The 26826-nt window shown below is 43.9% G+C and overlaps 1 protein-coding gene across 3 annotated transcripts in view; it reads left to right on the forward strand.

Annotated features, from left to right (window-relative positions):
- Fry (FRY microtubule binding protein) overlaps nt 1-26826 on the forward strand; it is a 382592-nt gene that overhangs the window by 58241 nt on the left and 297525 nt on the right. For 2 of the 3 annotated variants that reach the window (XM_085837469.1, XM_085837470.1), the window contains exon 1: nt 20893-21195. In XM_085837469.1, the coding sequence (XP_085693595.1) occupies nt 20991-21195 (205 nt within the window). In that variant the 5' untranslated portion in view covers nt 20893-20990. Of the gene's footprint in view, nt 1-20892; nt 21196-26826 lie in introns of those variants that run through there. The other variant, XM_085837475.1, reaches the window with a different exon arrangement.

The raw sequence follows: 26826 nt of genomic DNA on the forward strand, positions 1-26826 counted from the left end.
TACAGACTGTTTTCAAAATCACGCCTGGTCCTTAAGTGGAGGCAAATGGAGTTTATGTTAGCCTTTCATATTTACACACACATACAAGTACACTCGTACATGCTCACATAAACACACACACATTATACATGCCCTCACACACATACACATGTGCTCACACACACATGCACACATACAAATAAGTGCATATACCCATGCACACTCATAATTAAAGCAAGCTAAGCTGGCTCTCATGCTTCTTTGAATTATTTACTTCTTAATTTATTTTGTCCTTTAAATCTTTCCCTGGCGCCTTTGGATCTCCCATCTCTTTACCATCCTAAAGCCTTTATCTAGTTTACTTATTTTACTGTGTTCCTGTTTAATAACTGATATCTCAGATTTTGTTTTTGGGTTTTTTGTTTGTTTGGTTGGTTTTTGGGTTTTTTTTTTTTTTTTTTTTTTGGCATGCTCATTGTTAGGATTTCACATTTCATCCTTTTTGCTATGCAGAATCTGGAGGCAAAAAGATTCAAAATTCCCCAGCTTGCCATTTGGAGAACCAAAATGAGTTTTAAGTAATCTCCCAATCCCCTCTTTTCCACTCCACCTGCCTTCTTAGCCAGAGACACAGGAACACGAAGTTAAGGTGACCAGTTCTGGAGGGATGGGACCCATCTCTGCCATTCTGGCTGGGAGATCCTCTCTGACAGCCATGACATAAAGTGGCCAGCTAAATGCCATCCTGTGCACCTCTCTCTTCCTTCCTCCGAGACAGAGGTTAACGGTGTTGACACAAGAGGGGGTAAATACAGTTTCGGTTGAGTCAGGGTTCAGGGCACCTGTCTTGGTGCAGCCCTGGCACAATCCTTCAGCTCTGAGCCAGAGCGCCTGGTGAAGTGGCATAAGCCCCGTGTGTTCCTTTGGCTCACTGGGAATCACAGATGACCACACTTACCACTGGGCACCATGGTTCCTGCACAGTATCCCTACACTTTCCCCCAGGACGACAGCGGGAAGGGACAGTCACTTTTTTTTTTCTCACTTTAGAGCAAGGTCCAAGAGCTTGCCATTTGGAGCAAGTGCAAGCACCAGGGTGACTTCCTTAGCAGACAGCCCACCGGTAGCTTCCTTCCCCTTTCCTGTCTGGGAAAGTGTGCAGTGGGGCCAGCAGGAAACAGAGGCTGAGCGCAGACCGGGATGTGCTAGTGAGGTTTCCTTTCTCCAGTGAGTCTTTCCTTTAACATTAGAGTGGTGGTTCTCAACCTTCCTAATGCCGTGACCCTTTAATACAGTTCCCCAGGCTGTGGGGACACCCCCACACACACCATAAAATCATTTTCATTGCTACTTCATAGCTGTAATTTTGCTACTGTTACAAATTATAATGTAAATATCTGTGTTTTCTGATGGTCTTAGGCAAACCCTGTGAAAGGGTCATTCCAGCCCTCAACGAAGTTGAGAGCTACAGATTGAGGACAACTATATTGGATGTTTGTGGAAGCCAGTGACCCCTTGAATCCTAGAATTATACTAAGATGGGTGTGTAAATACATAAACATAAATGAGAGCATATAGATAAACATGTATATATGCCTATACATATGCATACATGTATATGTGTGTGTGTGTGTGTGTGTGTGTAAATAAAAATGTGTACATCACACACACACACACACACACACCTTCAACATCAGGAAAGCGTGGAGTGCAAAGGAGCTCTATAGACCCCCTTGGTGTCAAGGCAGGACTGTATTATTATTATTATCTTTCTCCTTTATGTTTTTAAAAGATTTATTTTTTTATGTATATGAGCACACTGTAGCTATACAGATGGTTGTGAGCCTTCATATAGTTGTTGGGAATTGAATTTAGGACCCCTGCTCAATCCTGCCAACCCCGCTCGTTCTGGCCCAAAGATTTATTTATTATTATAAATAAGTACACTGTAGCTGTCTTCAGACAGCACCAGAAGAGGGTGTCAGATTTCCATGTGGTTGCTGGAATTTTAACTCAGGACCTTCTGAAGAGTAGTCAGTGCTCTTATCCACTGAGCCGTCTCGCCAGCCCTTTCTCCTTTATGTTAAGTGAGGATGGTTTTATTCTCTTTCTTCTTGCGTGTCTTATCTAGGCTCCCTGCTTCTCACCCAACATAGAAAGAATAACACTAAGTATGTTGCATGTTTTTGCATACTTTTTTTTTTTTTACATTCATGTATTTGTGTGTGACATGGGCAGACCACAGTGTACATGTGGAGATCAGAGTTTAGCTTCTGGAAGTGGAATCTCTCCTAACAGCATGAGGCTGCCTGTGATAAAATTCAGGCAGTCAGCCTGGTGACAAACACCTTGGCATTTCACCAGCCTTGTTTTTGTTTAAATTTTGTTTTCAAGAATTCTTTTCTGGAGGTTCTTTCTCTCTAACTCCTCCTCCTCCTTCTCCTCCCCCCTCTCCTCCTCCCTCCCTTCCTCCCTCCTTCCCTTCCTTTCTTTCCTTCCTTCCTTCCTTCCTGTTTGGCTGTTTATTTTCCTTTTATTTCCTAGAGTTACCTGTAAAATTCCCTACAGCTCTTTGTTGAATTGCATTGCTTCTGTGCCAAGCCCTGGATCCAGGGACTTTCACCAGAATCCTTTTGTTTACCCCACCCCACCACCTCCCCTCACTGCCCTACTTCCTGTATATAGATGTTATCACTTCCCCTTTAAGGATGAAAACAGAATCCTGGTGAGGTTAAAGTGCTCACTCCCTATCACACAGCACCAAACCCCAACTTTCCAATTTCAAGTTCCCTAGACTTTCAATGCCCACCTGTGGTATGATGGAGCCTGATGCGGGGTGGTAGAGTCTTTAAAGTCTGGGACACTGGGTTGGTCTTTGGTTTGCCTGTCTGTTATCTCTGGTCTCCAGGAAGACTCTTTACATTGCTGCTTATAAATTGGCAATTTTTCATTTTTATCAGTGTTGCCTAAGGGTTCTCAGAGAGGTCAAATAAAGCCACCATTTCTTCTGACACCACCCTGCATTTATGAGCTTCTGTTCTGAGGTTGTTCTCTCCACCTGACAGCAAGTTTGAACGAAGAGGAAACATGAAATGGCCTTAGTTTAGCAATGCCCCAGGTCACACAAGCTGAATTGCAGGAGGCTATCTCATTTCATCTAGCTCTGAGGCCTGCAACTGACCTACTGTGGGATTCCTACCTTTGGGCATAGAAGCCCACCTCACCAAGCTGTCTTCCAGGGCCCAGGGAGGGGCACACTTTTATTTTAGAGTGTCGAGAACATTGTTTAAAGGAACAGGGCAACATTGTTAACAAGATGTCTCAGATAGCAAAGCAAAGAGAAAACTTTGTAGCAGAAGCAAAACTATACCCAGGAAGTGTTTAAAAAGGAAATTGTACTGTTTTCCTCTTGAAACCTTGGTACTTCTTACAGTTTGATTAGTTTTGTGGCTTTTAAATTTTAAGTTTTATAGCATAAACATAAGTTGTACTGGCTGGTTTTGTGTGTCAACTTGACACAGGCTGGAGTTATCACAGAGAAAGGAGCCTCCCTTGAGGAAATGCCTCCACGAGATCCAGCTGCAAGGCATTTTCTCAATTAGTGATCAAGAGGGGAGGGCCCCTTGTGGGTGGTGCCATCCCTGGGTTGGTAGTCTTGGGTTCTATACGAAAGCAAGCTGAGCAAGTCAGGAGAAGCAAGCCAGTAAGGAACATCCCTCTGTGGTCTCTGCATCAGCTCCTGCTTCCTGACCTGCTTGGGTTCCAGTCCTGACTTCTTTTGGTGATGAACAGCAATGTGGAAGTGTAAGCTGAATAAATCCTTCACCACAACCCTCTACCCCCCACCCAACTTGCCTCTTGATCATGATGTTTGTGCAGGAATAGAAACCCTGAAACCAACATGAGTTGTTCTACGCTTTTAACTCAGTGGTCTTAATTAGCCTCTGAGATGTTTATTGCACAGTACTCCGTAGGCAGGATGACAAAGATATAACCCTTTGGCCTGGTGAGCAGTGGACTGGATCTGCTGCGCTGGTGACATTCAGCGACAAGCCTTGGACATGTTGGCAAAGGTTATCCTTGTCAGTTTTATCTTGGTGTCCCATTCCTCACCTAACTTGTCACTGCCCATATATGATGGACATTTGATCTCTCCCTCCACGCTCCTTTCTTATGGAAGGTTCTCCTCCACTGCCCTTTATGTAATCAGCCACTTAGTCTGGTCTTACAGCACTCGCTCCTTCATTCATTATTCTGTGAATGCCCCAAGGTTGGGAACGCTGCCTCTTTCCTTGACCCTACTTCCCAACCTTGACCAGGACACAGAAGAACTCCAGCACTTGCAACACGGGAGAAGGATGGAATGACAGTGCTGTCAACCCTTCGTGGGGATGGCCTGTTCCTACTTCTTCAACAGTGGTCCTCAACCTTCCTAATGCTGCTACCCTTTAATACAGTTCCTCATGTTGTGGTGACACTTAACCACAAAATTATTCCCATTGCTACTTCAGAACTGCAAATTTGCTACTCTGTATGAATCATAGTGCAAATATGTTTTCTGATGCTCTTCAATGACCCCTATGTAAGGGTTGTTCGACTCCCAAAAGGGTTAGGACCCACAGGTTGAGAACTGCTGCTCTAAATACAAGCTCCAGACTCCTGTGGCAGTCAGGGTTCCAGAAGGGCTGTGGAGGTCACAGGGGAGCCAGCCTTTACTGTGGCAGTCAGCAAAGCATGGCTGCAGCTATCACATCCCACCTGCTGTCCCTTCCTGCTGCTGCTGAAGGCCTTGCCTTTCCCTTGCTGCTGTCCCAGTCTAAAGCCATTGTCATTATTCAGAGCCTAGAAAGGTCCATTAAACGAAACATTACTGACCCCACTTCCTGTTGTTTTTCCTCTTTTATTTTTCCTCTGAAGTAGGAAAAAAAAAGAAAAAGCATTTTGAACTCAGTTTGAAATATGTCCAAATTTGTTGTCGGAATTCACCTTTGAGCCTTTTGTGAATCAAGAAAATCAACCTCACGAGGTTAGAGCGACGTGTCCTGGCATCTCATTGCTTACCAGCCTTTGACCTACATATTTCAGTTGGCCTTGAACATTTCTTCTTCTTCCTTCTTCTTCTTCTTCTTCTTCTTCTTCTTCTTCTTCTTCCTCTTCCTCTTCCTCCCCCTCCCCCCTCCTCCTCCCCCTCCTGCCCCTCCCCCTCCTCCCCCTCCTCCCCCTCCTCCCCCTCCCCCCCTCCTGTTCTTCCTCCTTTCTTTAGAGGAAAAACTGCCTGTCTTCTGATGAAGTACTAGCTAGGTGCTTATGTTTGTTTAAATATATGAAGACAACTCCTAAAGTCTAAGCCTGTTTCTAGAATTTGCCAGAACTCTGAAAACACTGTTCTCGTGTGCCTACCTTTATATTCCCTGTGCACTCACTGGTCAGAAGGACATGCCTCCAGCATATCCAGCAGATACATTACTGAGTGCCAGGAGCTAGGCCAGGCTCTGGGGACACGAGAACCAATAAGAAATGAGTCACATCCCAGCCAGAGAGAGTGGTAAGCAGAAGATTATAAAATGGTCCAGGGAAAACAGATTCACAGCACACAGTGGTACAGAGTGGTGCAGGGGCATAGAGGAGCCTCAGGGAGCCAGAAATACTTTTTTGTGGGAGCTAGGAAGTGGGGTGGTAGGGCCCAACAAAGCAGGGGGCTAGAGATGAAGGAGTGAGCTGGACTCCAGGAAGGGATGGGGTGGGAAGTCAGGCCAAACCTAAGAGTAACGCAGACTGGAAGGAACTCTTGAGGGTCCAGTTCACTGAGAGGGGAGGTGATGGATGGAGCTGGCCCTGCAGCAGCCTATAGACAGCCGCTAAACTCCACAAGCACAGAACGGTCTCCTAGTGCCTTTTAGAAATTGCTGACCAGCCAGGCAGTGGTGGCGCATGCCTTTAATCCCAGCACTGGGGAGGCAGAGGCAGGTGGATTTCTGAGTTCGAGGCCAGCCTGGTCTACAGAGTGAGTTCCAGGACAGCCAGGGCTACACAGAGAAACCCTGTCTTGAAAAACAAACAAACAAACAAACAAAAAAGGGCTAGAGAGATGGCTCAGCAGTTAAGAGCACTGACTGCTCTTCTAGAGGTCCTGAGTTCAAATCTTAGCAACCACGTGGTGGCTCACAACCATCTATAATGAGAGCTGATGTCCTCTTCTGGTGTGTCTCAAGACAGGTACAATGTGTGTGTGTGTGTGTGTGTGTGTGTGTGTGTGTATGTATATAATATGTATGTATATATATATAATAAATCTTTAAATAAGGCCATTGTTAGGCTTGATTGTTTTGTTTGTTTGATTGATTGATTGATTGATTGTTTAAAAAAGACAGACAGACAGACAGACAGACAGACAGACAGGAAGGAAGGAAGGAAGGAAGGAGGGAAGGAAAGAAGGAAAGAAGAAGTTGCCATTTGACACCTACATTGGGGACATGCCTGAAAAGCAGAATGGAGCAAAAAGGGTTAACAGATCCAGACAGAGGTTAAAGGAGCCTCTTGTTGGGAAGACAGACCTAGGAGATTATGAATTCTCAGAGTGGTAATTGCTGGAATATGGCTGTGGATATGTGGCATGGGGGGTGGAAGCGGATGTTAGGTGAGTTCCCAAATACAAGACACAGATGATTAAGAAAATGCCAGCAATTCAGAGGTCAGGAGGATCCCAGTGTGGAGTGGATAAACGTGGGGGTCTGGAATGCCTAGCTACTCTGCTGGGTAGCTGCATGCACCACCCAGCTTGGGCACTAACGTGAACTTGAAAATTGTCTGTTTCAAATTTGAGAATGATAATATAGGTGTCAATTGACTTTTAGGCACTAATTAATAATATCTATTTTTTTTTAAATCCAAAGGTGTATAAATATAGACAAAAACAGATATATAGCTATGATGTGTGTGTGTCTGTGTGTGTCTGTGTGTGTGTCTGTGTGTGTATGTATGTTGGGGGGGTGAGGGGGATGTGGGGGTGTATGGGTGTATGTGTGTGCTGACTTACCTTATTAATGAGTAGTATGAAATATTGTATGACAATTTGCACCAGGAGATGTATTTGTGGGGCCAGAAAGATGGATCAGGGCTTAACAGCACTGAGGGCTCTTCCAGGGGTCCTGCATTCAGTTCCTAGCTCCCAACTCACTGCAACTCCAGATCCAGGGGATCTGATGCCCTCTTCTGGCCTCTGTGGGCACTACATCCACATGCCTGTGCCCCATCTCCCAGACACATATCAGTTCTGTGTTTTAAAATAATAAAACTAAATCTTCTTCTTTTTTCAAAAAAGTGTTTGTGTGAGCCATGGAGAATCATAATCCCTGTACTTGAGAGGCTGAGGCAGAAGGGCTGCTATGAGTTTGAGGCCAGTGTGGGCCTAATGAGTCTAGCTCTGCCCTGGCTGTAGGAGCATGTTCAGAATGGAGGGTTACTGCAAATAATGTAGACAAAAATAACATAAAGCAAAATCATAAAACATTTGCTCTTTAAAAAGAGAAAAATATAGCCTTGGGTCCATATCAAGACTTTTTTTTTTTTTTAATCTGTATGGTATTTTGCCTGCATGGATGTATGTGTACCACATGTGTGTAATACTTACAGAGACCAGAAGAGGGCATTGGCTTCCCTGAAACTGGAGTTACAGATGGCTATGAGCTGCCATGGGAGTGCTGGGAACTGAACCTGAGTCCTCTCCAAGAGCAGCCAGTGCTCTTTCCTACTGCACCATCTCTCCAGCCTAAGGAAGACTTTTGACAATGACAAGATATGGAGAGAAGACTTAAGTGACTGGTCTGTTTGGTTTGGGGGGAAAGAAGAGAGCCAGTTTATGGGTATCCAGAGCTCTCTTGTATCTTCTGGTATTGAATGCAGTCACATTAACCTGCAAGAAGCCCTAGCAACGTGTATCTAAACCATAAGAAGCTCTAGCAATGTGTATCTAAACCATAAGAAGCCCTAGCAGTATGTATCTAAGCCCTAAGAAGCCCTAGCAACATGTATCTAATTTGTTTGCCTTGCCCTGTTGCCTTGCCTCTGCTTAAGCATAAAATTGCTACGTCCTTTCTTTTAAATGTGCACATCATTAAGGTTAACTTTAAAGTTTTAAAGAAGAAATTAAATTATAGACATTTTGTAGGAAAAGTAGCTTAGTGTGCCTCTCCATATATTGTGGGGTGTATTGCCTTCCAAACTGGCAAGGGACTTTTATATTAAACATGCCTAACATACACCTACAGCCACAGATAACCCAAAGAACTTCCAAAATGATTTAGTGAATTGTATTTCTCATCTGCTTCCCCTGGAATTGCCAAAGTTTAAGCATTTCTGTGACTCAGTTAAAGTTCTTGGTAACTATTACTCTAAATTAATTAGTTAACTCATTTATTTAGTGCATTGCTGAGAAGTGAAAGTAGGGTCTCATATATGTTAATGGTCCATATCTCCAGTTCCTGAAGAATAAATATCTTGGGTACTTGACAAATATGGTATTTCAGTTTCCTTTACAAAAAAAATACATTATGAAAACTCAATTTGATTCTTTTTAAAAATGTTTATAAGGATTTATTTTTAATTGTGTGTGTGTGTGTGTGTGTGTGTGTAGATATGTGTGTGAGCATATGTGGGTATGTGTGTCAGTGCCTGTGTGAGTATGTTTGTGAGTTTCTGTGTGAGTATGTGTGTTAGTGTGTTAGTGTATGTGTAGATACTTATATGTGAGTGCAGGTGTCTGCAGAGGGTAGAACAGAGCAAGTCATCAGGTCTCTTAGAGACAGAGTTACAGGGTGCTGGGAATTGAACCCAGGTCCTTTGAACAAACAGTCTGGGCTCTTAACCACTGAGTCATCTCTCCAGCACACAAGATTTTTCAAAATACTTCAATATCTTTAAAAAGAATTATTTGTTTATTTTACATATATGAATACATTTTAGCTGTCCTCGGACATGCCAGAAGAGGGCATTAAAGCCCATTTACAGATGATTGTAAGCCACCATATGGTTGCTGGGAATTGAACTCAGGACCCCCGGAAGGACAGCCTTAATCTCTGAGCCAGTTCTCCAGCCCGAAATTCTTCGATTTTTAAGAATTTCTAAATTGTCCCACTACCATAAACTTGTGAAGAATTATCTCTCAGTTTAGAAAAGGCCAATTAATTCTAATAGTACATAAAAAACCTGACAGAAATATATGAAAATCCAAGGCCAGGTATTTTGAGAAGAATTACTGGGTACAAATGGGAACCACAAGATAGTGTTTAGGAAATTACACATCAACCCCTGTGTCCTTACAAAGGCTATAGTAAAGCCACAGCACTCATGGGTGGAAAAAAACTGGCCTTCCTAATAGGATAACATTTCCTAGAGGTGGTGCAAGAGTTGATCCTTTGTGGACAAACTTGTTCAACAACAAGAAAAATACAGGTTTGCATAGAGCAGAGTGATTACCGGCTTAATGAGAACCTTAAGGTTGATTTTCAGGCATCTGCCTGCTTGGAGGACGGTTTCTAGAAAAACTTGCATTGTGCCTTGACTTCATTTGCCTACCTGCAGTAATGGATGCCGGGCACATGGAGAAAAAAAAATAATTTCTTGATCCACTGGTGTACCTTACAAAGCCAGTTCTCTGGGTTATGTGGGGCTACTGAGCCTGTCCAGGCTGTGGGAGGTTATTTCCCAATATCTACCTGACCATGTGCAAGGGTGGTTGATTATGCATGAGGTGACCTGTAGGGAGGGAGTGGGGGACCCAGATAGCAGAATGTAAGAATTTAAGGCACACCTTAAGGCCAACTGCTAGTTCCCTAGCAATGCTCAAGTGGGCCATGGGAAAATGAAAATGATACTGTTTACAAATGGTTGGATTTGCAGCAAAGCCAGAGTAGCAGCTTTCAGCCTGTGGGTCCTGGCCCCTTTAGGGGGTTGCATATCAGATATTTATGATTCATAACAGCTGCAAAATTATAGTCATGAAGTAGCAGCAAAATAATTCTATGATTGGGGGTGGGGTCACCACAGCCTGAGGAACTGAATTAAAGGGTCACAGCATTAGGAAGGCTGAGAACCACTGAGCTAAAGGGTAGTGGCGACTGTTAGTGAGAAGGAGAGACAAGGTCAAAATGCGATAAATGTATGGGCCTCATTCCTTCCGAGTCACGATTCTCACAATGGAGCCTCCGGATCCATTGTGACTTTGTGGGAAAGATATCTACTCCAAATCTTTTAGCGTCTTCCACTGTCTAATTGCCTTTGCCGCTGCCTCCTCCTCCTCCTCCTCTTCCTCCCCCTCCTCCTCTTCCTCTTCCTTCTCCTTCCCCTCTTCTTCCTCTTTCTCCTCCTTCTCCTCCTCTTCCTTCTGAGTTAGAATAATTAACATCTAACTTAACTTTTATTAATATTTTATTCATTTGTGGTGTTGGTGGGGTCAGGCCTAGGGCCCCATGCCTACCAGGTAGTGCTCCACCCCTGAGCCATGGCTCTCCCTGTCTTCATTTTTTACACCTTCACAGCCTCTATTACTGATCTCACTCCGTGGCTGACTCCACCATCCATCCATCGGCTCCACCCAACCATGTGAGATGCTTTGTGGGGATGTGTCACCTCCCTGGGCTGAGGACAGGCTCCGGAGTTGGACTTGGGTGGGTAACAGAACACTGGGCACAGGTCCCAGGCAACAGTGCTTGCCTTTGTTAGTGAGGCTGTGAGATTTCTTTTTTTCCTCTTCTTTTTCCTTACTTTGTTGTGCTTTCCAAACAATCTGGTTAGAAACCAAAATGTGTGTGTTCTTTTAAAAATCAAAGGAAGATGAATGTTAAGAAGGCTAAATGATAACCACGGATGTTTTCAGTCTAGCTACCATGAAAGTATGACTCTTCACACTGTGACCCAACTATAACTCGTAGTACAAGATATTAATGGGGTACAAATACCATGACTAGGGTACAAGAACCACCAATGCCTTTGCCTAGAGTCACTTTAAGTTCTTACCTCAGTCGTTGTAAACGTGTAATATGCGTTTATACTTGTACTTTACAGGAGAAGAGAACACTGGTTTGGTTTACACCTCTCCTGCCTTCTAAGATATGATGTAAAATAAACTCTATTTCTGTCTAGAGAATGAAAAAAAGGACAGATGGCTAGGTACGCTCACCAGAGATAAGGGTTCTGAGACAACTGAAGTTGAATATTTCTCCAAGCTCTCCTTGGTAGGAGGGTTCTCAGTTTTGATCTCGTGTGAAGCTAGGATTCTGGAATGGGCAGAGACACAGATCGCACACCACCATCTTGTGATGAACACATGGCGTGTTCAGCATCTAATATGGAACTTCATTCTGGTCAGAGGCAAAAGTAAAATAATGGAGCTGTCTGTCTGTTTGCAAGGCAGGGTTTCTCTGTGTCACTCTGACTGGCCTCGAACTCTGAGATCCGCTTGCCTCTGCCTCCTGGGTGCTGGGATTAAAGATGTATGTTACCACTGCCCAACTTGATGGTGCTTTTTTTCAACACTTGGCAAGAAATTATCCATTCTACAAGGACATCTAATGAAAGTCCTCATGTGCTTCTGTTGTTTCTCCTCATCAAACAGAGGTAGGGGCTAAGGGAATATTCTGCGTGCAATGATTAGGGACCAGGAAGATCGGAGGCAGAAGCAGAGAGAGGTTCTAGAAGTGATTGGAAACCCAAGGGTAAAAGGTGGGAAGTGGTCCTTTTTTAGACTTTGCCTGCCATTATTAATGATTTCTGATACAGGTTTGGGCATGGTCCCTTTCTCAAGTCACCTTCAGCTGGGCAGCATCTGCATGTTTTCCACAGTGTCCTGTCATCAGACTGGGGAGGGTCCCTTCTTGGGTGCCTTGATTGGGAACACCAACATCTAATCAGATAAAATGTATCCAGTCATGAGAAAGGTACCATTTAAGTTGCCAGACACAGCCACCTAGCACTTGTGTGTATGTCCATGCTGTTATTATCTGTTTTATGTGCCAGTGACACCTCTCATTTAAACATTCCAGCCATCCTTTACATTGCTGTAGGAAGCAAGGCATTGATGAGAGAAACAAGGTTGCTTCTAAGCTCAGGACCATAAAAGCAAGACACCAGACCCTTGATGACTTGGGCTCAGTAAACAACAATCTATGTGACCATCCAGAGCCAAAACATAGAAGTTTAGATTTTTTTTTACATCTGAATAAAAATGATTTAAATATACAGAAAATTAATTCAGATGGGAGTACTATAAAAGACATCCCTAAAACAGTGCAGAGTCTTTTGCCTAAGTCCAGGATTGACAGGGTCCTCGTAACAAGGTAGGTGTTGAAGTTTGGGTCAACCCATAAATGCACAAGAGATGGAGAGCTTCAATAAAACTATGGTTATGTCCTGTGAAGATGCACAAGCTGTGTGTTTCAGCCTTTGACTCTCTGGCCTGGCTAGCACAGTCATCTGCACAGCAAGGGTGGCCTGCCCAATGCTGAGATGTGTTCTTAAGCAGGAAGGAAGCTCGCAGGGGTGGTTTACCAAAGTCTGACAGGTCAAGAAGCCATGTCAAAGATGGAATGTGTAAGGGACTCCAGGCAAAGAGGCCAGACCTGTGAGGAGTCACTGGTAGCCCCAGAAAGGGAGGAGGGTGTTTAAGATGCCAAAAGATAATTAAGAAGTAAATACGGCCTTATTTGTTGAGAGGAGTTCCAAGGTCTCAGCTTTTTGGGTTTTTTTTGTTTTTTGTTTTTTGTTTTTTTTTTGCCACTTGGCACACAATGATATATTTCAGTCAGAAATCTAGAAACTCAGGCACTGCAGTCTGGAAGTGGCACTCAAGAACATACTGACCTTCAACCCAGAAATGGGTAGAATGCACTAGAACGCAGAGATGTTGAACTCTATGCAGGCAGCCAGGGAGGGCTTAGGTTTAGCCACCATGGGCACACAGGTGAAAGCTGAAATCTTCAGTGACACTAACTATGACGACAGGCCACACTAATGCTCCAGCCAGCCCAGTGACAGTAGTCACTCACTGACCTAGTTTTGTAAACCACCTTTCCCAGGACTAAAAATTTCACTGGGGTTGAAATACCTCAAAATCTTTAGTTATGTTCGGAGTATAACTCTCACTTATATCTATTCAGTAGAAAAATAAGACATAAACTATCAGACTTTTCCTGGCTGGGTTCATATGAGTGAATCAGGGCTTAAGAAAGGTTTGTTCATGCTGTTCCTGATTTTTTTTTTAAAAAAGATTTATTTATTTTATTTATATGAGTGCACTGTAGCTGTCTTCAGACACAACAGAAGAGGGCATCAGATCTCATTACAGATGGTTGTGAGCCACCATGTGGTTGTTGGAATTGAACTCAGGACCTTTGGGAGAACAGTCAGTGCTCTTAACCTCTGAGCCAACTCTTCAGCCCCGGTGTGCCTGATTTTTAAAGGAGTCTCCACAAGCCTCCCAAAAATGTCTTAGTAGGTCTTACCGTAGCTTGAGAGTCGGCCAGGCAGTTTTTGGCATTATGCTGAGACTTCCAAAATTAAATGAGGAAAAATAAAACTTTAGAGCAAGTAAGATGGGTTGCAGTCCAGTAAGAACCGGTTCCGGGGCCTTCTGTAAAGGTTCTGAGTGCATGACATTATAAACCTCAGCTTCTCAGTTTTATAAAACCTGCAGCTGTTCAGATAAACAAAAAACTTTTTTAAAAATTTTAAAATCTTTTTTACATTTTGTTATGAATTACCAACTTGTTTTAAGAGGCCAGAGCCAGCTTTTTTAAAATGGAATTTTTAAAAAGTATTTATTTATGAGCTGAGCAGTAGTGGCAAATGTCTTTAAACCCAGCACTGGGGAGGCAAAAGCAAAAGCAGAGGCAGAGGAGAGGCAGAGAGGCAGAGAGGCAGAGAGGCAGAGAGGCAGAGGCAGGTGGATCTCTGTGAGTTGAAGGCCAGTCTGGTTTATAGAGGGAATTCTACAGCAGATGAGGCTATACAAAGAAACTCAGTATTGAAAAACAAAACAACAAAAAGCTATTTTCTACATGTCCAAAGTACATGTATTTAAAACATGTACCATAGGGGCTGAGAGGTATCTTGGTGGTTAGGAGCACTTGTTGCTCCTCCAGAGGACCCCAGTTGGGTTCCCAGCCCCCATATAAGTGACACACATCCACCTGTAACAGCAGTTTCAGGAGATCCAGCACCCTCTTTTAGCTTCTGTGGTCACTCATACACATGATGCACACACATAGAGACATTAAATAAAGTTTAATATATATGTCACTTTATACTGACATATAAAGTGTTTAGTATATAATTTTATACAGACATAAATAAAGTGCTTAATATATATTTAATTTAATACACACATACACACACAATATAGTATGTATATAACTCATAGAGCGACATGGTTATTTTTCTGCCAGCCCCCTGCTCTTTGAAATCATTCAATACCTCATTTGCCAATGTCTAGATTTTTCTTTTTTTTTTTTTTTTGGTTTTTCGAGACAGGGTTTCTCTGTGTAGCCCCGGCTGTCCTGGCACTCACTTTGTAGACCAGGCTGGCCTCGAACTCAGAAATCCACCTGCCTCTGCCTCCCGAGTGCTGGGATTAAAGGCGTGCGCCACCACGCCTGGCTCTAGATTTTTCTTAATGCAAGGCTTCATGGTATTTGTGGGACCTGCCACACCGTTATCCCTCAGGAAATTAGCTTCCAAACTCAAAGATGCTCAGGTCCCTTACAGAAAACAGCGTAATATTTAGATTAGTCTAAGTACGCCCTCCCATAGGCTTTATGCCATCTCCAGATGATCTGTGCCACTTCACGCAGCACAGGTGCTGTGTAAAAAATAGTGTTGTGTTTAGTGAAGACAAGGACAGCATGTTATTCATATGTATTCTGTGCTACTGCAAGCACAGGATGTGTTTGTGTGTATGCACATGTATCCTTGTGTGTGGTGTGTACACATGTGTCCTTGTGTGTGGTGTGTGCACATGTATCCTTGTGTGTGGTGTGTGCACATGTGTTCTTGTGTGTGGTGTGTGCATATGTGTCCTTGTGTGTGGTGTATGCACATGTGTCCTTGTGTGTGGTATGTGCACATGTGTCCTTGTGTGTGGTGTAATGTGCACATGTGTCCTTGTGTGTGGTGTGTGCACATGTGTCCTTGTGTGTGGTATATGCACATGTGTCCTTGTATGTGGTATGTGCACATGTGTATGCAAGAGTGCACATTCATGTGTAAATTCAGAGGCTGGAGGAAGATATCATGCCTCCTGTTCTGCCTCTCTCCACCTTACTCCTTTGAGACAGGGTTTCTAACAGAACCTAGAGCTAGGCTGGCTGCCTCAAGCCTCAGTGACCCCTGCCTCCAACCTGTGTTTCACATCTCTTCCCTTCATAATTATCCTTTATTCTTGGGAGTAAAGAACTTGGACTTTGCCTGGCACCAGACACATAGTAGGTGCTTTATGAACAGGCATGCCTGAGAGGGAAAGCAAGTGAAGCATATTTTTTGTTGTAGCAATACTGGGATCAAACCCAGAACCTCGTACATGCTAAGCACACATTCTGTGATGCAATTACATCCATAGTCCTGGAAAACAGACTTTTAAGAGTCCCTGAAGAATTTAGCCAGAAGGGAACTGAAGTAGGAATGAGCAGATGGTAGAGTAAAAGCAACCCAAAAGAGTAGAGAATTTTAGCATTAATCCAGGCATCTTTGCTAATTGTTATGAGAGCCGCAAGCTATCTACTGAACATCTTCATTTTTTTTACATTATGTGTATGTGGGAATGGGGTTATGTGCACGTTAGTGCAGGGACCCGTGGAGGCCAGAGACATTGGATCCCTTAAAACTGGAGTTCCTGGTGGTGGCTCTGAGTTTTCTGACATGCTTACTGAACCCAGGTCCTCTGCAAGGGCAGCAAGCGCTTTGAGCCATCTCTCCAGCCCCATCATCACTGCATTTTTAGGAACTGAGGAAAGACATCCTCAGCCATAACTACAGATAATACCTTGGGCAGAATTGTTTGTGTGCCAGTCTCTAACAGTGTTTGGTGATGTTCGGAGAAAGAAGTCAGAGGAGTCAGGTGACTAGGTGGTTTTCATTATTCTGGTATTTGTTACCCTCTCTGTTTAAAAATATTCAGCCAAGCACTAAAGAATAAGAAATGTTTGCAGATGTGTGATAGTGCTGGGCTAGCAAGATTCAGAAACAAACTGGGAAAGGCCTTTAGGGTCTGTGACAGATCGTTCTAGAAGGGGCTGTGGGAAGGAGGCTACCATTGTGAAGTATCATTTTCAGTAGCTACAGCTTTCTCGTGCCTAGCAAAACAAATCGGGGATGCTATTTTAAAGCTGCCAGAGCTCCGGAGGAATTCATGACTTCGAGCTGAAGAAGCGTCTATGTGCCGTCTGAACTTTCTAAGGGGAGCGAAGCTAGGATGAGTGCACTGTCCATCGGAATGGTCCGGTCATTTAATATGCAAAATGCACTGCATCTTCATAGATTGGAATTAGGATCATGCAAAAAATATCAGCCAGTTGATTAGATTTATCAAATTATGGAGATGCTTGAGATACAATGGTCATTATAATAAAAATATCCAATTATGGATTTATAATTATTCATTTATAATTACTTATAATCACAACTAATGATTTATAATTACTTTGGGTTTCCTTCAACCCAGAACCTAACATCCTCATTCTGTTAGCTGCCTGAGAAAATAAATAAATAGATAAATAAATAAATAGATGGTTTAATTTATGCACAGTGGTAGAGAGCTTGCCTAGCAAGCACAAGGTACCAGGTTCTGTCTCCATCACTAGGAAATACAATTACAAAAAATAAAATAAAAAAATTAAAAAGGGTAAAATTTAATTTTTACCTCTTGGTATAAAGAGAAAAGTCAGACTTAACATCAGAACTGGAGACGATTCTTTTTTTTTTTTTTTTTTTTTTTGGTTTTTTGAGACAGGGTTTCTCTGTGTAGCCCTGGATGTCCTGGAACTCACTTTGTAGACCAGGCTGGCCTCGAACTCAGAAATCCGCCTGCCTCTGCCTCCCGAGTGCTGGCATTAAAGGCGTGCGCCACCACGCCCGGCGACGATTCTTGTTTAAATAAACTGAATTAAATTTTCTTTGGCTGACTGCCATTCATAGCAACCAATTTAAATATTTCAAAAGGATAGTTCACTCAGCGTATATGTGTGTGATTTAATTTCAATTTTGAAGAAATAAAAATATTTTTTGTTCACTACACCCTAAACATTTAATGATAGCAAATTCAAGATGTTGTCTCTTCCTCCTTAAGAAAATGTACTGATTGAGTGAGATTTCTGTCTGTCTGCTTTCCCTTTGAGGGGAAATGACTTGGGCAGGAAGGAAATTATATGTGGTATATTATGAATCCCTGTATCCCTCTCTTGCATCCTTTAATGTTTAAAGAACCAAGACATCTGAGATACTTCAGGAATAGGATAGCACTGCTGATGGTTCGTTAATCATTTCTTATTTTATTTTATTTTGTGTATATAAGTACATATGGTCATGAGCCTTCATGTGGTTGCTGGGAACTGAATTTCGGAACTCTGCTCGCTCCAGTCAACCCCACTCACTCTGATTGGCCCCGCTCCCTCCAGCCCAAAGATTTATTTAGTACACTGTAGCTGTCTTCACACACACCAGAAGAGGGCGTCAGATCTCATTATGGATGGTTGTGTGCCACCATGTGGTTGCTGGGATTTAAACTCAGGACCTCTGGAAGAGCAGTCAGTGCTCTTAACCACTGAGCCATCTCTCCAGCCCCACTTTAATCATTTCTTTTTTTGTTAAACTCATTTTTAAATTTTATATATGTACTATATTTATATCATTTCCCCCTTCTTCTCTTCCCTCCAACCTTCCCCATGCCCCCTCCCCAAAACATGGCTGCTTTTTCTTTTATTAGATTTATTTATTTTCTTTTATGTGTGTGTGTGTTTTGCCTGCATATCAGTGTGTGCACAGTTGCTCTTCTAGTGCCCATGGAGTTCAGAAGATGGCATCAGAGCCTTTGGAACAGGAGTTGTGAGCTTCTATGTGGCTGCTGGGACCTCAACAAGTGCTCTTAACCACAGAGCCATCTCTCCATCCTGCCTCTGTTGAGCCATCTCTCAGCAATTAATTTATTTTTCAATTATTATTGTGTGTAATAATATCAGTCTTGGGGAGACATCTAATTCTACTTTAAAATGCATTTTAATGGGAGAAGCCTTTTCCCAGAACTTGCTATTGTGGAAAATATTTCCCAACAAATACCGGTAAAAAAATCTGAATTCCACCTTGGTTCTTTCACTTGGCTTCAGCGCCTCTGAGAGCCTGTAAGAGGGAGCAACTTAGTGACCTGAGAAAGTCCTGCCCCAGATGTGCAGTTGCAGCTGTGAACCAAGGGTTGTCCTAGGAAACTGTGGAAAGCATTCAGTGCTGTGTGAGCATAGTTGATATGTTGATATCTACATTTCTCCCTGTAGCTCTGGGATGTTAGACACTGTCTCAAGATGTGCATCTATAAAACAAGTACTGGGAGGAATTAGTGAGATGCCGGTGCATGCCACAGGTTTAGTACAGGGCATGGCTAGAGTTAAGAACTGAGCACACAGAGGCTCTTATAATGTCGTTCAAATGCCTGTATCCCCACCATCCTCATCTTAAAGACAAAAGCAAGTTATATATACGCACATGCAGCCTTGCCTGATACTCATGCAATAGATTCTTTTTTTGCTTGTTTGTTTTTGGAGACAGGGTTTCTCTGTATAGCCCCGGCTGTCCTGGAACTCACTCTGTAGACCAGGCTGGCCTCGAACTCACAACTCTGTCTCTGCCTCCCAAGTGCTGCGATTAAAGGCGTGCGCCACCACTGCCCGGAAGCAATAGACTCTTTAGATCTTTTTCTTTAGATTCCTTGGTTTTATCTGTCTGTTCACATTTCGCCTCACAGTAATACTGTGAATTGCAAAGGAACGGTCACTACATACCGAGCCTGTTTGTCACCACGTTTCTCTGTTAATATTCAACACTTTTGTGCCCTAAGACTCCACTGCGTATTTAGAAGTGAAACCTTGTTCTTGGTGTTTGGGGTGTGGGATCTTCGTTTTCTCCTATCGAATGATTACATCACGCTTTGAAGATGCTCCCCTCTCCCTCCCCTCCCCCAGCAGTGCTGGTGATCAAGCCTAGGACTCCAGTATGCCAGGCAAGTACTCTGTCCTTCAGTTTGATAACATAGTTCTGAGTCCTGGGTATCCAGGATGCCATGCAGGCGATTTTCAGAATTGGGTTAGCAAAATAATGATTTCACAAATCCAGTAGCTGGATCAAAATGATAACTCTAATCTGGACAGACTTGGGGGGGGAAACATGTCTTTCTCTTCAGAAAACCTGTCCAGAGTTTGAAGACCTGTTTCCAAAAAGGGTATAAGGAGACTGGAGGAAAAGGAAGAGAAGGCCTGTCAGAGTGGTAGTGGGCATCCTGGGTTAGGTAAAGAAGAGTAGCAAACATCTCACTAGCTTCTAACTAGCAACATAACCTACTAGGCATCCAAGCAACCAGAGCAAGTGGGATTGCTGAACCATCAGATCCTCTGTGATGTTTGTGTATACTGATCCCTGGCCCAGTTTAAAAGGACACACACAGACAGAGAGAGAGACAGACAGACAGACAGACCGATGGGCAGACAGATGGACAGACAGACAGAGACAGGAACACACATACAGAGAAACAGACATATACATATATGTACATATACATTATACATATCTATACACACAGACACACACAGATCAATTACTTATCTTTTGACTCATACTGTATTAAGTATGAGAGGTAGAAAGGTTGTGTGTGTGTGTGTTTGACTGTGTGTCTGTGCTTGCATAAACAGGCATGCATGCACACAGATTGCTGATGGACAAGGCCCTAGGGCTTGGCTAAGGAGGATATTAAAGACTTGGTGACTGATTTCTGCACCAAGAAAAGAATGCAGGACTTTACAACATAAATAGGAAAAAGGAACAGAGGACAAAAAGTGTGAAAATCTAGAAGCAGAAGGAAAAAAAAAAAAAAAAAAAAAAAGCTGTGACCAGGGCAAGCAGGAAGCTGGTTTTTCTCAGACCACCAAACCCTGTGACCATTTTAGCGGGAAGCAAGGCAGCGCCCGACAAACACAACATTTATCTGTGATCTGCGGAATGGCGGACGCCGTCGCTGCTGGGGTTGAAACTTGTTTTCTAGACCTCTGGCTCTCCAGCCGGGCTTCCTGAATTTCTGGAGAAGCCATCTGCCAGGTGGAGCGCAGGATGGAAGGGTGGGTCTGGGCGATCCAGGCTTCCCGGCACTGCTGCCTTACCGCACACGCCCACAACCGGTTCCTTCCTGGTCGCGGCTGGTGATCGCTCATGTCCCTTCTAGCCAATTTCAAGTTGGCCGCCAGCCAAATATGAATCCAGAAGGATGTGTACGAATGTGCAGCTCGAGTCACAAAGATAAAAGTGTAAAAATACTTCCCCCAAACTGGGTTTAAAAAAAAATCTCTAAGGGTTGTGGGAAATCCTGGGAAATTAGACTCGCAGTTCGCATCGGCTTTCAATCTTACACGGCTTGTGTTTGTTTTACAGATGGACACCAATAAAACAGAAATTTCACACTTGATACCACTTTTACTGTCATTCGCAAAGGCCTGTGTGTCTTATCTCCCCTCTTCTCCAGCCCCTAACGATTTATTCTGGACACCGCCCCCCAACCCCACCCCTGTGCTAATAACAGCAGAGGGAGGAGCTAACTTAGTAATTCTACACCTGTTCAAGTCCCCGCCCACCAACTTGTTAAGCTTCCCAAACAAGTGTTAGACCAAGCATGAGAACTTTCAGTCTCTGGAGCTGGGGCAGGAGGTGTTTCTGGTCGCCACTGGGATTGGCTTTGACGAGTTTTGTTCAGAGTCGCCAATGAATCTGTTACAATGGCCGTTGATGACAGCAATTTATATTCCAGAACAAAGAACAAGTTAAATTCATCTCAAAATGAATTTAAATCATTGAGACGGAGCAGCCTGCCACTTGAACTTCCCATCGGAAATCACGTTAAAGGAAAACTTCAAAGAAACATCAAAAACCTGGAACCTTTTCACCTGAGGCGTCCCAAAAAGAGACCGTCCATATTCCCAGGTAGGAATTGTTTGAATTCGTACTTTCCTGTTAAAATGAAACAATCAAACAATAAAAGCAACGTATACAGTCAAATTGTAAATAACGCGGGTACTTTTTGAAGGCTGGAACTGCGACTGTAAGCGTGACCTTAAGGAGTTAGAACCATCTCTCAAATATGTCCTTGAAGAGTTAGAACTGTCTGTGCATTTTAAAGCGCCTTGTGTCTTTTTCCTTTTATCTGATTGGCTGCGAGTCCTTTCAGGCTCTGTTGTTGATAGGCAGCTGTGGATTGTTAGCATCCAGGGGTTTGTGGAACTGCTTCGCTTGCAAGCCTGAGAATTCTGTGCATGCCCAAGGTTGGATTGTTGAGTGAAGCTGACAGTTTTTTTTTTTTTATGTGCGCCAGAAATCAACAGCAGTAAGTTCTCTGGTGCATGCTTCAAATTCCAACACTGCATCAGAGCCTGAGACCATTTGTAGTCGCGGGCTCAAATCAACAATGTGGTCCGGGTGTGGGGGTGGGGTGGTGATGGGTGTGTACTAAATGACTGGAGAAACATGAATCTCTCTCTTGAGAAGGGTCCATGACATCTGTGACATCAGCCTTCGACATTCTTTGGGGAGTTTATTATGGATACAGTTAGAGAACAGAAGACACCTGCCACGGGAACCCTAACTGTTCATCCAACTGTGCCCAGTGACCTCTGCCGTTTGAATTATTTAAATGACTTGATTTCAGTACCATTTGCTTTGGAATTTCTAGGAAACACTGGATATGGCAACATATCAGTTGGTTGTGGTTTGCTGCTTTATGGCAGTTCTTTAAAATGTAGAATAGATTTGTGACAATGCTGAGAGCTGGCTCTGCTGTATTAGAAAATGAGACAATAACGCCAATATTATTTCATAAAAATTACATTAAGTTCCCCATTCGCTGACTCCTTATACTCCTTTAGGGAATTAAGAAGAAAATAATTTGGGGACCTAGGGGCACCAGGTCACAAGCTAAAGTTACAGTTCTTTTATTTTTATTTTATACGTATGGGTGTTTTATCGTTGTGTATGTGCTTTCAAGCTTGATGACCATGGAGAACAGAAGAGGGGAGCAGATGCCCTGGGACTGGAGTTACACATAGTTGTGAGACACCGTGTAGGTGCTGGGAATCAAATCCAAATCTTCCAAAGGAACAAGTGCCCTTAACCACTAAGCCTCCCTCCCCCGCCACACACACACACACACACACACACACACACCAAAGAGATACATTTTTTTTTGTGGAGCTGTTGCTGTATTGAGTTTCTTGTTATTTCTCTGTTCTTGTGCTCTTTTAGTGGGGAGGGGGTGAGAAGACCAGGGTTAGAATCGGCCAGAGGATGGGAGCTTTGAATATGTTGGGAAAGGAGAGAGGGGGTGGGATGGCAGCTACTGGGCGAGGTAGCTTTTGGATGTCTAAGGTAAAGCCATCTTTGGACCTGGAATCTCCAAGAGCACCATTGGTAATGCGGTGGTTTGGATAGGAATGGCCCTATAGGCCCATGTATTTGAATCCTTAGGGAGTGGCCCTATTTGAAAGCATTGGGAAGCATAACTTGGTGGAAGGAAGGGTGTCACTGGGAGTGAGCTCTGAGGTTTCAAGAACGCAAGCCCAGCCCAGTGGCTCTTCTCTCCTCCTGCCTTTGGATCCAGATGCAAAGCTCTCAGCTACTTCTCCAGCACCATGTCTGCCTGTGTGCCGCCATGATGATGATGGACTAAACCTTTGAAACTGCAAGGCAGCCCCAGGCAAGTGATTTCCCCTGTAAGAGTTCTGTGATCATGGTGTCTGTTCACAGCAATAGAATAGTGATTAAGATGGGTACCAAACACACAAACTTGCCTTTTTTTTCCTGAAACCCACAGCTGGCAGGAATCATTTTCATCACTTTCAGATGGGTTGTGTGTCTGTGGGCATGCGTGTGTGTGCATGTATATGAGTGTGTGTGTGGGGGGGTGAGTATGTGCATGTGTGCATGAGTGTGTGAGTGTGTATGTGTGTGTAGATGTGTATGTATATGTATGTATTTGTGTATGTGTGTGTTTGCATATGTGTGTGTATGAGTCTGTGAGTGTGTGCCTGTGTGTGTTTAAGAGTGTGTGTGAGTGAGTATGTCCATGTATGTGTGTTTGTATGTATGTGTGAGTGAGTGTGTGTGTGTAGGGTGTTCCCTCACTCATTTCTTCTACAATCATCTACATTCTTCCTGTCTGCTTTTGTTGGTTTGTGTCAGACCTGGATTTACATATGTCTCCCACTGTCTCCAGCATAGCCTCTCCTCCCATTTCCCCAAGGCTTGGAGCACCTTGGTCCTGAGCCATGCTCCCCACCTTGCTGTACAGTCACTTGCTCCTGCTGGGCACAGCCTCTTATCCTAGACTTTAAGGAAATCTTTCTTTCTAACATTGAGTTGACAGATCTGATTTGGCAAGGTGAAGGGTGACACATTGAAGTCTGAGGAGCTGGGTCCAGTGTCTGAGAGTGACTGCCTGTGTGTGCCCAGCCTCCTCACAGGCTGCTGGGGCCAACTATATTCTTCGTTTCTGACGCTGTGCGTGTCTGTTTTGGGTGCTTTGGGTTGGAAGTGTTTTCAGTACTAAGGTTTGAACCTAGGGTCTCACTTGTGGTCTGGGCAAGGCTCTACCACTGGGCAGTATCCCCAGAACTCTTTACTTTTTAACAAAGATTTTTATTTTTTATTTGTTTGTATTTGTGCATGTGCAAGTAAATGTGCACTTCTGCATATATGTACAAGAGAAGGGGAGGGAGGAGAGGGAGGGAGAGAGGGAGGGAAGGAAGGTGTTATATTCTCTAGAGCTGCGGTTACAGGTGGTTGTAAGCCCCTGACATAGGTGCTAGGGACTGAATTTGGATCCTCTGGACAATCTGAACTGCTGATCCATCCCTTAGCCTCCTTCTTGCGTTATATTTTGAGACAAGGTCCACTAAGTTGCTCATTCTGGTCTTGATCTCACTATCAACCAGGACAGTCTTAAATCTGTAATCCTCCTGTCTCAGCCTTCCAAGCAGTGGGGATGACAGGTCTATGACACTGGACCCAGCTTGGTTCTTCCTATTTCTGCCCATAGTTCTGTCGATGAGTACAGCAGCAGGAGACGGACTGTGCCCACCCCTGCTACCTGGGCAAGTTAGAGTTACCCTGCTCACAGTCTGAGTAACCCTGGCTATTGGAGTTCTACCTCCTCTCAGTTCACCTATGGCTCCACTGTCCTGTGGCTTGCACCAACTGCTCCCCACAGGGCATGACTGTGAAGTACGGTTGGCTGTCCGTCCTGACATGGTTCCTACAAACAGACGAACATACTGGTTGTGACATCTGTTCCCAGTGTTTGCTGCTATACACATACACAGGAACAACAGACTTAATAAAGGGGCAGGGGCATGGGGTTTGGAGTGCAAAGGTGTCTTCCATGGTTAATAAACGGCACACTTGGGGCTGGGGCTGAGCACTTTGGACTGGGGCATTACAGTCTTTACCACTATGCCCCACTGCTGAGGCCATCTGTACTATGAGAAACAAGACTTGAGGACACGTGTTCTAGTCAGTGCTCCTGCTCTTCCCCATGTGCTCAAAGACAACTTGTGCCTCCACCTAAAGTCTTCTGTCTTCCATATGTGCTTCATGGTGAATTTGGTCCAATTCAGTCATTCATACGTTCACTCACAAACTCTTCATTTAACTCATATCAGAATGGCAAACGTGCTTTCAAGGGTCTAACTCCAGTTTACCTTTTCTTGTTCTCTGTCATCTTGCCTGCAGGTAATTACCTATCTAAAAGGTAAATCTGTTTCTTTTATTTCCTAATGATTCATTGGGCAATCTTAGGTACGCATTCTTTAGATAAAGTCCAAACTCAACAAGAAGTAGAAGAAATAGCAAATCTGTCTACTGACCCCAGCCTTGCCCGTCCCCAGCCCCTTCCTTGCCTTTCCTCCTCCTTGTCTTTCCAGGCTTTGTCAGTTTCAGACGTCAGCCCTCCGAGCTTGCTTTAGCAGGGTTAGCATAGGCACTGCCCTACCTCACCAGTACCTGCGTGAGCAGCTGTGCCTCCCTTCTGAGCCCTCTGCTGGGTGGGCCCAGTCTTTGGACTGCTCGTCTCATAGCATTTATCTTGCTGTGTTGTAATGGTCTCTTTTACTTGTCAGTCTTCCACTAGCTGGTGATTCACGGGTTGTTGACTGTTGGATACCAGTTATCTGTCACAGTGACTGGCACATAGCATGCCTGCACCGGATATGTAGCTCACTTATGTAACCTTCCTGCCATCCTTCCTCTGCCCCACCGACATCCATAAGACTGCTTTTGTTGATGTCTCTCCTCCTCCTCTCTCTCTCTCTCTCTCTCTCTCTCTCTCTCTCTCTCTCTCTCTCTCTCTCTCTTCACACACACACACACAGAGACAGACAGACAGACAGGGACAGAGACAGAGACACACAGAGAGAGACAGACAGAGAGAGGCCTTTTGCCCACTCTTCTGTTTTGTTTTTGTTTTTTGTTTTTTGGGTTTTTTTTGTTGTTGTTGTTGTTGTTTTGTTTTTTATGGGCTAGAAGGTCCAAGTCCACACATCCATCTTCCATAACCACCTAGAATCTTCCTCTGATACCTTTTCACCTCCTTTTCGCCAGTCCCCCCCCCCTTTATGTGAGCCCCTTCCCTTACACCATTCCCTTCCTTGATGCCAGTCTCCTCCTTGGCTGCAATACTGTTAACTTAGTGTCTGTGTGTAAACTCTTAGCAAACAGACTATACTTAAGAGAGAGATTTGTGTATGTCCTTAAACAGGTTCTATATCACATGTCCTTCAGTGGCTTGACAGAGGAGATAATTGCACACAGTAGGCATCCCTTCAACATTTGGTGGCAATCAACAACTGTGGACTGATTCTCTGAAACCGTGGGCCGAAAGGGATTACCTAACCCCCCTTTAGGATGTTCGGTCAGGCATTTGGGTCACAGAATGCAAGGAAAGCATCTAGGGACCATGTCTCCATCAAAGACAGAAGGAGGGGGCTGATCTGAACACTCCAGCCCACAGGTCTTTTGGGTGAAAATGAACCTCAAAGCCTCCACCTTGGAGATGGTGCAGCTATAGCGCCACTGTGATGGGCTGCTCATTCAGGAATTTTAATCAAAGGAGTTGTGTGTTAATCGGCTCTGTGTTAAAATCTCCTACCAATTTTACAATCGCATGTTCTGAAAGCACAGAGCATCTGCCTGGGCAAGTCAGCCCCAGACTTCCCAGTGATGATGAAGTCATAATGGCTCACAGGAGGACGAGGAAGCCACCGTGTTGACTGATACCACTTGCCATTTTAAAGTCATAAATCAATTCCAGATGTGGTAGTCCTTGCCTATAATCCCAGGACTTGAGATGCAGAGGCAGGGTTGCAAGTTTGAGCCTAGCCTGGACTATGTAACAGGATCCTGTTTTCAAAAAAAAAAAAAAAATGTTCCAAAGCAAGTTATTTTTCTTCAAATCCACAATTCAAAACACACACACATACACACACACACACACAGAGTTATAAGCAAATATCTTTTTAGCATTTCTTATGTAAAACTGCTTATTCCTTCTCTTGCTGTGTGAAATTT

This window comes from Mus caroli, unplaced genomic scaffold (genome assembly GCF_978045245.1).
Source record: "Mus caroli unplaced genomic scaffold, Mus_caroli_1 scaffold_4, whole genome shotgun sequence".
Taxonomy (NCBI): domain Eukaryota; kingdom Metazoa; phylum Chordata; class Mammalia; order Rodentia; family Muridae; genus Mus; species Mus caroli.